The sequence below is a fragment of the Mustela erminea genome, chromosome 4, assembly GCF_009829155.1.
Source record: "Mustela erminea isolate mMusErm1 chromosome 4, mMusErm1.Pri, whole genome shotgun sequence".
Taxonomy (NCBI): Eukaryota; Metazoa; Chordata; class Mammalia; order Carnivora; family Mustelidae; genus Mustela; species Mustela erminea.
Window position 1 is genome coordinate 92,608,488 of NC_045617.1, and position 12,608 is coordinate 92,621,095.

Consider the following 12,608-nt stretch of genomic DNA (forward strand, 5'->3'; position numbering starts at 1 on the left):
CCAGTATTCCAGGGAGGAAGAAACATTCCAGAGAGAGAGAAGTCCTTTGCACATTTCTTCTCTCCCATACCTTTGTGGTTCCATGAGCTCACGTCTCATTTTGATCGACCTCAGAGAAAAGTGCTGTGGGTGGTTTTGAGGGTGGGGTCCAATCACTGAATGGCAACTCTGTCCCTTGTCCTTGGTGCAGTTGCTGCTTCTGTCAAAGAACGCCCTCTCAGCTTGGGAGAAAAAGACTATAAAGGAATGCAGAGACCACCCCAAGCCCATGTAAAGTTCAGAGAACAAGCCCAGTTAAATCACCAGCACCTCCATCACAAAGGACAGGCATATCGTTCTCACCAGTTGGTCGACACTACTCCAAGGGCTTTCCATACCTTAATTCAAATACTGGCATGGGGAACATCTCTCAGCGGATGTCTTGCCAAACGATACTGCTCAGAGCAGAATGATCATTGCACCCACCGTGGATCTGGTAGTTCCTACGTGCCAGGCACTGGGCTGGGTACCCCATGTATATTAATTATTCCATCTTCATGATGACCTTGCTAATTGTCAAAAATCACCATTAAAAAAAAAATGGTCTGCGGTCACCTCAGACAATTGGAGCTAGGACAACGGTTGAGGTATGGCGAGGCCAAAGTGTGACGGCCATATTGCCTCTGCCATTTAGGATTATGCCAGATTAGGGTATGGGGCAAGACATCAGGGCGGCACACAGGCTTCTCTGCCTCAGCGGGACTGGCATGAGCTCGTGTCAGGAAACTATTCTCCACATACTTGATGGGGGTTCTTCCTCCTTACTGCCCATCCTCAGTCCCAACCCACATCAAAGTAAGAAGACAGAAAGGGTCCTCGGTAAACTGGTGTTGGGGGGAGGAGATGGAGAGATGCATGAAGGAAAAGAGACTATTTCTATCATTTTGTTAGAAGAGTTGTTCTATTTTAATAAAGGAACATTTGTTTATCTTTTGGGGATTTCCCCTGTAAGATGGCCTGAGGGGGGGCCATAGGTCTTCATTCCCTCCTGAGTCATTTAGGACCTAAAGTACTTCATGGGGACAACCGACTGATTGAGGACCCAAATTCACAGCTGAGACAAGGAAGTGGAACCCTCCAGGGAAGGTATGGACCAAGGAGACTTGGGAAAGCCACGCAGGAAGGAGGGTTGGGAAGATAAAGGGAGACGGAGAAAATGGGTTCTCTGAAGCCTGTGACGTGGGGCTCATTCATACAGGTGACAGAAAAGAAGCAACATAAGGAGAGAAAACACTGCTTGGTCAGAGAGGTGTCAGGTTTTCCTCTCTGGAAATGACCATCCTGTTGGAGCTTTTCTGATATTAGGGGCCTGGCCATGTGTCTTTCCTATTATTTATTCTACCACATGCATACCAGGTGAAACAAGAGAAAGAAGTCTTCCATATTGCTACTCAACACTGATTAAAAATAATTATGGAGTGTATGCTGAGCAGAAAACTTTTCAGACATTTTTTTCCCAGGGAAAATTCTTAAATCATAGGTTTTTGTTTCTTTTTGTTTTTAGGTACACACCAGGCCCAGGGTACAGCCCAACCTGGGACTTGAACTCATGACCCTGAGATGAAGACCTGAGCTGAGATCAGGAGTCAGACATTTAACCAACTGAGCCACCCATGCCCCCTCCAGGGAAAATCCTTCGAAAGGAGATGGAAAATTCTGAGCACGTGGTCCAGAATCACAAATCTGCGTGCTTCGGGTGGGGAAGGACGGAAGACACCGCGTGAGTGCGAACACTGGAGCCTGTTTTGTTTGCTTTTCATATCCGTGATCAGAAAATAGCAGTTGTTGAACAAGGACTGAAGCTTATATAATAGTCATACCACATGCGCCCAAAATATATTCATCTATATTTAAAAAATGGAATTTTCTCTACCTTTGATTCAATGAGCCTGGAATAGAAACTGTTTCTTCCTTGTAAGTTACATGAATTAATTAAATATATTTTCCATGCAGAGGAAATGCTGTGCGCTAGGTAACAAACTAGCAAAACTGCTTTACTATGGCATGTTTTGATGGAGAAGAATTTGGGGGGGAAAAAAAAGGCTAAATATAGCAGATGTACGCAACTTGAAACTTGGGCACCATTTTAAGCCCTCCTCTGCAGTTAACTAAAATTGATCTCCCTAACAAGAGCTAAAAATAGCGGGAGGAAAAAAAAGGAATAGACGGTGACTTTTCATATCATTCCCTGCAGGCATTTTCAGTGACAATGAACATGACCTTCCAGAGCCAGCCTAGAGAGCCTAGAGAATAAAGGCTGGCATTTCACATCCCACCTCGGATTTACCACGCATTTAGTACATTATAACATCTTTGTGTTTCCATTTTGGCTGATTGGTAGAGATAAGCTGTCATGCTGGGCTGGGTTTTTGTTTTTCCTGTTTTGTTTTATATCTGAAAAGACGATAGCACCATACTTTTCTGGATTCAGGAGTAACGGCTGTAGAGTAAACCAAAATAAATATTCGATTCGTCCTCCACTTGGTCAAAGCCCATCTTCTTTTGACTTGATGATTGTTAGATGATGGGCTTCTCTAAATTTACCAGGAGGACTAATGGCAATGTAGGATGCCTTTGTTTTACAGAAGCTGGTATCGGTCCTTTAAGCAGAGCAGAAGGCAAATTCTGATCCCTGTGTCCCACAGGGCAGCAGAGAAGCACTGAATGGGCCTTAAAGCCTGACCCAGTGGCTGTTTTTTATGCGGTGAGGTGGGGTGGTGATGAGCACAGAAATGAAAGATGGAGGAACACACTGTGGAAATTGTTTTGCATTTTAAAAATTTCCTTTTGCGACAGTCTTTAATTTCTTCTAGACAAATTAATTTTATGATTCAAGAGACCTCTCTGGTTTCTTAAACTTTTTACTCCCCAGGGCGAAGGTACTAGCTCCGTCAATTCTTCCTGTTTCTTGCTAGTGGCAGGGGAATCTATTTTAATTTTCTGGCTGTGCAGCCTTGGGCAAGTTACTTAACCACTCTGTGCCTCACACGCTCCAGCCGAATCTATGAGGAGAATAGCAATTCCTGTCTCAGAGAGTTGCTCCAAGTATAAATGGAGATAATATAGTAAGGTGTCCAAACTGTTGGATACTGCCTGGAGCACAACAAGCCCAATATATGTTTTAACTGCTGTCTCTATTTAAAATATTTCCCTAATTTGTCTATTTTACTTTGTATCAAAAACAGAACATACAGTCATGGGGACACAGTGAAGAAGCAGTGAAAGGATACCTCTCACATTTTCCTGCGTATACTCTTGTATTCACTGCAATAAATAGAACCAGACTCACTTCTCCAGGGTTATGGGGCCCTTGTGTCCTCTAAGAGGTGTTATAACAGCCTAGAAAGGATTTCAAAGGAATCCCACAGGCTTGGGTTTGATCATGGTTCCACGGTAATTGTATCTCCATGCTTATTTCAAAAGCCTCTCCACAGGTTCCATGAACGTGAGCTGTTCCTATCTGGAAGAGGGTCACCGCTGTCCCTCTCCCAAAGAAGGGGAATCCTGTTTTGCTCCTGCTCGTCAGAGCTTCCATGAAAGTGTCCTCCATGAAAGGGTCTTAGTAATGCACGTCCTTGCCTTTCAGGGCCAACGGGCACAATCACGATCCCGTGACCCTGCTGGTTTGCTGAGGTGATCCTCACCCAGCCCAAGCGCCATCTTGCCCTGGATCCCTGCTCTCTGATGCTCTTTCTTCAGACCTACTTTAGCTCAGCATCTTTGGATTCCAACATCTCTTCTCAGTCACTCAGCTCTCCCAATTTAGCGGTGTTAGTCATTCCTCGGAAGCAAACCCCATGCCTCTGAGCTGCTTTCTCTGCTCTGATGTTACTGTGTTTCTACACTCCCGGAACTGAGGCAGCCACCCCTTAACATGGAATGAGTTATAATTTCTTACTGAAATGCTTCTGCCAAAAGATTAAAAATGAATCTCACAAAATCTTTTTGTTTTTTCCAAATGGAAATGCTCAAAGACCTCTCCTTGAAGAAAACATTAATTTAGTGTTGCCTGACTCAGTCTGGACAAAGCCATAAGAAAGCAACCATTTGCTGGTGAAGAATTTATCCCTGGGCAGGCTGAGGGCTCTGATCTAGTCATTCATTCAATATTTGCTGAGCACCTACTGTGCAAGGTACTCCCAGGTGCTGGGGGTAGCAGAAGTGGAGAAGACAGTGAGTTGAACGATGGAGAATTATCGTAGGAGGAACGCGGGAGAATCTGCAAAGTGGCAGGTTGAAGAAGCACGTGCCTGCCTTGGTACCGCGTAGGCTGGTGGGGGGGGGCGCCCAGATGCGGTGGGAAGGACACAGGGCGTGGCTGTGCTCCTTCACGGTTGCGGCTGGAACAGCCACAGACACCCAGGCTTCTAATATAGCCTCTGTGATATTTTCAACTCAAGTGTTGGCTGCAAATCGTCCATCTGTGTGGGGTAAAGAAACTTCAAGGACACGGGAAGAGGACAAATGGAGAACTAAATAAAGAGGAGCAGCCTCAAGTTGCTGGCAGAGAATGGAGGGAACGCTATCCCAGAAAACACACCCGGGACACAGCATCAGTCATCCTCCAAAAACAGAAGACCCTCGGTGTTCGCCCTTACACACACAGTGCTCAGGCCTCCATGTGCACACCTGCCACCCCTGGGTTTGGCTTTCTGAGTCACAGTGGCATTAGGGATAGCTGTCCACTCAGGGTTAGGATGAATGTTTTGCCAGCGTCACAGCAACAGGGGCCTCACATCCACCAAGGCCACCAGCGTCCTCAGTCAAAGGCCAGGGCACCTGGCCATGTGGGGGGGTCAGCAGAGCCAGGCTTGACACTTGTCTCTGCCCCCAACCAGCTCTTTCCCTTTGGGCAAACTGGCTCATGTTTCTACGGCTTAGTGCTCTGATCTGTAAAATGGGAATATTAATAATTGCTGTCCTGGTGCTCACTGCACGGGGTAAGGGAAAGCCAGACTCAGAGGTTAGCAGCACCGCTAAGGAAAAGGGCATGCATTTTTTTAACCTGTCAATGTTATTCACAGCTCTCAAAAGAACCCCTGGCTTTCTCTGCCTCTTGACGACCATTTCGTTCCTCCTTCCTCCCTCCCCTGTGCCGGGCTCTGGAAGCCTCCCTTCCAGGCCTAACTCCTACTCCATCCATTCCTTCTGCCTCCATCAGCAGCAGGTCGCACCCACCCCTGGGCTTGTCTTCCAGACCCGGGACTCCGCTCCCATAGCCAGTGAGGGTCTCCGAGACTCGCCCTCATTTTGTCTTTGCATCAAGCTCTGTGAACATGAGCTACCATAAGTTCCCTTTCCCGTTTTGGAGCAAATGATTTACGTTTACTGGATTCCCGGCTCCAATTGAGCGAACCGGAGGCCGGCGGGGATCTGGCGGTCAGGAAGTCTGACTTGGCCCGGGCCTCCCTTATACACAGCGCTGGAGGAAGAGCACGGCCTTGGACGCCCAGGCTCTGTCACTGGTGAGTCACTCCTCCCCTGTCTGGGCCTCTCGGGTCCTCCTCCTGTCACATGTAGGCTGGTCAGTGACTCCTGCGTCCTCCAGCCAAGACCTCAGTGACCCTCCGAAGCTCCCCTTCCTGACAGTCGCACAACTATACGAGGCGTTCAAAGGTGTTCTCGGCAGCATCTGTGCATGAGAGACAAGCTGGCGGCTCTGAGTCCCTCGGCTTCCGCCGGTCCATGTGGGGCTGCGTGTTCCTAGTTCTGGGAGTGTCTGGAGTTACTGTGGGAAATGCTTTCACAAGGCTTGACTTGGGCAGACCCGACTTATTTTATACAGGTCACGTTTACTCCTATCACCGACACGGCTCTTTGTACGGGGAGTACATTGGCTCTGGGTTCCTGTATGTGGACAAGGCTCTCAGAGAAATCCCGTGTCTCGAATACCTCTCTTCTTATCACATTGCTCTTCCCTCAGCTCTTTTTCGTCAGGGACCTACTGCTTCTCACAAGAGCTCTCTGAGGGGGGAGCCCACGGCCAGTGTAAAGGCTCCCGAGACGCTGAGTGCCTTGATGCCAGTTAGAAAGAAGCCCCAGGCTGCTTGCTCTCAGGAGTACTAGAATTTAAGTTCTGGGCCACACGGGACAGCCAGTTAGTCTCTGCAGGGAGAGCTTATTACTCAAACCAGCCACATCCGAATCTGAGGACCCACTAGGGTGCCTTCCTTTCCTGGTCCGCCTGGGAATTTCCTGTGTTTGGCATGGAACGTTCCCAGGAAGCCTGGGCCAGAACAGTGTTTCACCCAGGACTGGTCATCCTATGAGTGGTCGCTCCAGGCGTGATTGACTAGTCACCAGGGTCCTCAAATTTCTGTGGGTGCAAGAATCATTACGTGTGATGATGAAAACTACAGACTTTCAGGGGGGCGATTCTGGTCCATGTGTCTTCTTGAGCACACTAAGAAATACCAGTAACAATTCATTCTAAGGCTATCTACTCTTTGTCCCTTGGCTATCAGTGGCTCTTGAGAGTTTTAGGGGAACTTTTAAAAAATACTAATGCCTGAACTTGACCCAAATCAATTAAATCAGAATCTCTTAGGGTGTGGCCAGGACATTGGGATTGTATTTTTAAAGCCCCCTCTCCCGCCAGGAGAACAGCTAGTAGCAGACACGGTTGGTGTTATTTACCCTCGGACCCACAGTGCCTAAACCCTCAGCTGCACCTCCCATCATGTCCCCTCCTGCTGTAATACAGGAAATATACCATCAACTGAAAAAAGAGGCTGAGCCAATAAAAACCAAGAGCATTTCTTTAGGGTCTCGGAATTGTAGTTTGGGGAACACAGATGGGGGCAGCCAACCAAAGCGTGTCCTTGCCCCAGAGAACAAAAATCAAGCATTTTTAAAGTCAAAAGGCAATGCTTGTATGTGTTGTTTACGAAGAATTTTGATGGGTGTTGGTGGCAGACGATCTTGGCTGAATGTGACTGCTTGTGAAGGCTGTCACTAAGCAAAATCTCTTAGTATAAAAGGTTGCACGTTGAGTTCTTGGAATATCATATGTGGCTGGGCCCAGTTCAAAAAGTTCATGGTCCTATGGGGTAAGGAGGTACCTAAGTCCCATCTCTTCAGTAGGTCTTCCAGCTCCATTTAAAAACCCATTGACCTAAGAGACCCCATTTCATTTCACCTGTCATAATCCTTGGGAGTATTTTTCAAGCGAGGTGGCAGCGTCTGTCTGCAGAAAGTGAGGACGGTATCACTTCTAGGAACCCATGTAAAGAAATTTTGGATCGGTGTATAGAAGATACGTACAAGGATGTGAACTGTAACTCTGACTGGAATGGTGAGAAACTGTAAACAGTCTAAATGTCCAATTTGGGAAACTGGATCAAGTGTGATGGTATATTTGCCCAGTGGAATACTATTCAGTCTTGAAAACGAGAGACTCTGAGCCATGTATACCAACATTGGAAGGAAGTGATCATTAAGTTTTCTTTTTCTTTTCTTTTTTTTTTTTTTTAAAGGTAAAGGCTACTGTGACCAGCTTCCTGGAGACCAAGCGCCTTCACCTTGGCAGGAAGACTGTCTTGTTTCAGAAGGTTCCTGGGCTTTCCTATGGCAACAATAAAAGAAGGTTGCACAGCACAGAAGCCTAGTGCCGGCTGGTAGAGCGTATTTTGCCTATTCTGAGAAAACCAGAATATACCAGAATATACCAAATATACCAAAATTCCTTACGGTATAGAGAGGAATCCCATAAGAAATAGGTAGTTCTTTCCAACCTTAAAGTATCTGCATTGCAGTGCAGAAACAACACAGACAGACCTTGCAGTCCACATTCCCAAATTGCTGTTAAACGGGGACAAAGTCCAATGCTGGCTCTTCCTCTCTGATCCCTCAGCCCTCTCGCTGTCCACACACGGCCATAAACCCATTAGAAATGCACATGTTCCCACGAGCCCTGGATCTCACGGTTGTTAACCCCATCTGGCTTTTCTAGGTTGTCGACATTGTCTATCTTCCAAAGGGGCCCCAGAGCATACCTGGTCCTAGTTTGGCCACGGCGTAGAGGAGGTCGTAGTTGAGCACTGGCGTGGCATCGCTGATGGGCTGCCAGCCCACGGGAGGAGACGCCGGGGGTGAGATGAGGAATTGCTTGGCGGGCTGTGGCGGTGCCAAATGCAGCTTGTCACCGTCTGTCTCTGGAGCCTGGACCTTTCAGACAGAGGAGAGACGAAGACAGAGTTTTCATCAGGGCCTCAGACGGGCCGTGCAGGGAGCCGAAGCTGCAGAGTCTCATTTCCAGCCCGTGACAAAGGAACCAGTGAAGCAGGCTACCCTAATGATCTCTGCTTACCATCCACCACTTGCTCGGTCATCTGATCCTTACAACAGCGAATCTCGACTCCTAGCAGACATCACGATTACCTGGACAACTTCCAAAAGGCTGGAGTGCCGGATTCGGCTGAGCGGGGTAGGGCCCGGGACTCTGCATTGAGCACAAGTTCCCACCTGAGGCTGAGGCCGCTGCTCCCCAGACTCCCTGCTCCCTTTCTTTCCTCTCTCTCTCTCTCATTCTTTTGAGGTGATCTTCCCGTCATGTGACATGAAGCACTCTAATGTGAACAATCAGTGGAACGGGGCGCCATCCCCACTTTGGCCTAGAGACAAAGCATCTGTATCGCCCCGAAGCAAACGCTGTGCCCATGAAACAGTTCCTACCATTCTGGCCTCGAGTCAGACCCTGGCAACCACCAGTCCACTTCCCATCTCTATGGATTTGCCTGTTCTGCACATTTCCCAAAAACAGAATGAGATGATGTTACCTTTTTGTGTTTAGCTTGCTTCCCTTCGCATATTTACAGGTTCATCCATATCCTCGCACACCCCGGTACTGCATCCCTTCTGAAGGTTGCGTAACATCCCAGTGAGTGACGGACCACCATCTGTCTGTCTCCACCCACTGACGCACATTCCAATTGCTTCCAACTTTTGGTTAGTGTGCATAGTACCACCATGAGCATATGAATACCTGTACTCATATGTTTGGAAGACTGTTTTCAAGTCTTCCAGATGTATACCTCGGAAGGGATACTTGCTGGGTCAGATGGTAACTCTCTGTTTAACTTTTTAAGGAAACAAGTGGGGATTCAATAGACAAAAACTGAGGCTTCTACAAGTAACACAGTTTCTGGCAGTAAGGGATTCAAACATGGGTCTGAGGCCAAAGTCTATGTTCTTCCTTTTTTACATTTTATTTTACTTTATTGGGAAAAGACCATTTAACAGGAAATCCACCCTCTTCTTTTAAAAGAAGATTTTATTTATTTATTTGAGAAAGAGAGAGCACAAGCAGGAGGAGGGGCAGAGAGAAGCAGGTTCCACCCCAAGCAGGGGGCTCGATCCCAGGACCCCAGGATCAGATCTGAGCCAAAGGCAGATGATTAACTGAGTGAGCCACCCAGGGACCCCAGGAGATCTACCCTCTTAAGAAATTAATTCTACAGTATATTATTGTTGACTATAGGTACAGTTTTGTACAGTAGATCTCTAAAGCATATTCATCTTCTTTACCTGAAATTTTATATATGTTAATTAGTAACTCATCCTTTTCCCCTCCTTCCTAGTCCCTGGCAACTACCATTCTACTCTTCGGTTCTAATGAATTGCATGATTTTAGATCCCTCATCTAAGTGGAATCATGCAATATTCGTCTTTGTGTGACTGGCTTATTTCACTTAGCATCATGTCCTCGAGGTTTATCCATGAACCATCCATTCATCCAGAATGTCCATACTGTCCAAAGCAAACTACAGATTTAAAGGAACTCTTACCAAAATCCCAATGGCTTTTTTTTTTTTAAAGAAATGGTAAAAAAAAAATTCTAAAATTCATACAGAACCACAAAAGACCTCAAATAGCCAAATCAATCCTGAGAAAGAGCAAGCCCACACCTCAAGATCACATACCAAATCATAAATACTATAATGTATTTATGATTTTAAAATACATTATAAAGCTACAGTAAGCAAAATAGTATGGTATTGGCATTAAGACACACATACAGACCAATGGACATATAGAACAGAGAGTTCAGAAATGAATCCAAAATATAGGGTCAACTGACCTTCAACAAGAGTGCTAACAGCACACAATGAGGAAAGGACAGTCTCTTCAACAAATGGTGTTGGGAAAATGATATGCACATATAAGAGAATAAAATGGAAACCTTATCTTATCCCATATACAAAAATTAACTCAAAATGGACTAAAAACTCAAAATGTAAGACCCGAAACTGCAAAAATCCTAGAAGAAAATAGAGTGAAGAGCTTCAAGACATTGGCCTTAACAATGTTTTCATACATATGACACTACAAGCACAGGCAACACAAAGAAAAAGAAATAAGCAAGACTACATCAAACTAAGTCTTCTGCCCAGCCAAAGAAATATCAACAAAGTGAAAAGGCAATCCACGAAGGAGAGAAAATATTTACAAACCATATGGAGGAGAGGTTAATCTCCTTATCCGTATACAGGACAAAGAGTTAAGGAACCTCTATGATTCAAAAGCAAGAAAAAAAAAATCCCTCAAAGCAACAACAACAAAAACCCCAAATTAAACCTAGCAACTCAGTTAAAATATGATCTAAGGTCTCAAATAAACATTTCTTCAAAGAAGATACATAAAGGGCCAACAGGCATATAAAAAAATATTTAGGTCAGTAAGCATCAGGGAAATGCAAGTCAAAACCACAGTGAGATATAGCCTCACACCCATCAGGATGGGTATTATCAAAATCCAATAAATAGATAAAAGACAAGTGTTGGCAAGGATGTGGAAAAACTGGAACCCTTGCATACTGTTGGGGGAATGCATATGATGCAGCCACTATAGAAAACAATATGGAGGTTCCTCCAAAAAATAAAAGATAGAACCACCATCTGAGAAATTCCACCTCTGGATATTTACCCAAAAGAATTGAAATCAGGCTCCTGAATAAATATTAACTCTCATGGTCATTACAGCACTATTCATAATAGCCAAGATGTGGCAATGACATAAATGTCCATCGACAGATGAATGGGTGAAGAAAACGTTGCATCTACATACAATGGAATACTGTTTGGCCTTAAAAAGAAGCAAAGTCAATGCTTTTTCATTGTGCCATCTTTGTAGAGTTCGAAGATGGGAACAATGTTTACTGACCAATAAGGGATGGATCAAGACATCTGATGATGAAGGGAAGACACTGATGGAACTTTTTTCTTTTCTTTTTTAAAATATTTTATTTATTTATTTGTCAGAGAGAGAGAGAGAGCACAAAAACAAGCAGGGAGCCTGATGTGGGACTCGATCCCAGGACCCCGGGATCATGACCTGAGCAGAAGGCAGATGCTTAACCAATTGAGCCCCCCAGACGCCCCTAGGACATTGATTTTCTATTGCTGTGGACTTTGTGAGCATTGCCAAGAATTGCCCATGCCCTTTGGGAATAGCCAATATGAAATAAACAAAAATTGATTTCCATGTTTGTCATGTTTTCTCATGAATAGGAGTCACTAAAACTAGGATGTAACTGAAATTTTAACCATAACCCTGCTAGGAAGTTTTGGAGTAGTTATGAATAGACCGTTCTTACTACGACCACCAGCTGGTGTTTACTGTGTATTTACCAAATGCCAGGCATTTGAACACACAGTAGTTCATTTAATCCTCCCAGCAACAGTAGGAGGTGTGTATCACCCTCCTCCTTCTTCAGGTGAGGAAGCTGAGGCCCACTGAGAGTATGTGTCTTGCCCAGTGACAGCCCAGGCTGTCAGCCCTTATAGCCTGCTTTCTGAACCTCTCTGATGTACCCGCCTGGGGATCCACGGTGCAGGTTTATTTCTCCATGAACTAATTATAGACTACAAACCAGCCTGAAAGCAGAAAGGGCTCCATTTACATTTTTAAAAAGCAGAAGATAACGCAGAGCAAGAATGACCTTACCTGTGCAAAGTAGAGTTTTAATTTCTTCCCTCTGAACTGGGTTTCATGAAGCTCTATCCTGGCTCGTGCTGCAGATTTGGGATTGCTGAAGTTTATTCGGACACGTCTGAAACTCTTAAACAGCTGGAACGTCACGCAGTCATCATAAGTCCGAAACAGGCCCTCAAATTTTTCCTGGTAAAAACAAAACAAACAGAGGAAAATCCATCAGCCATGTATCTTGCATGATGCCTGATCCAACACAAATAATTAAGTAAATAAATAGGCTTTTCTCAAATAAAACAGAACACTAGCAATGTGTTTTTTTTAATTAGTGTATTATTAGTTTCAGATGTAGAGTTCAGTGATTCATCAGTTGCATGTAACGCCCAGGGCTCATTACATCACATGACCTCCTTAACGCCCCTCACCCGATTACCCCGTCTTCCCACCCCTCCTCCCCTCCAGCTGCGCTCAGTGTGTTTCCTAGAGTTAAGAGTCTCTTATGGTTTGTCTCCTTCTCTGATTTCATCTTAGTAATGTCTTTTTTTTTTCCTCCTTTCATCTGTTGGTCTATTACCAGGTGTTAACATGCTTGTGGATTCAGCATAAGGATTTATAATCTGGGTCCTGAGATCTGCAGAGGA

At 45.3% G+C, this 12,608-nt stretch overlaps 1 protein-coding gene across 4 annotated transcripts in view; it reads right to left on the bottom strand.

Annotated features, from left to right (window-relative positions):
- The window catches only part of RCAN2 (regulator of calcineurin 2), a 264,623-nt gene that overhangs the window by 12,750 nt on the left and 239,265 nt on the right, over positions 1-12,608 (bottom strand). For all 4 annotated transcript variants that reach the window (XM_032340163.1, XM_032340162.1, XM_032340161.1 and 1 more), the window contains 2 exons: positions 11,983-12,156; positions 8,034-8,205 (listed from right to left, as the gene is read on the bottom strand). In XM_032340163.1, the coding sequence (XP_032196054.1) occupies positions 8,034-8,205; positions 11,983-12,156 (346 nt within the window). The remainder of the gene's footprint in view (positions 1-8,033; positions 8,206-11,982; positions 12,157-12,608) is intronic.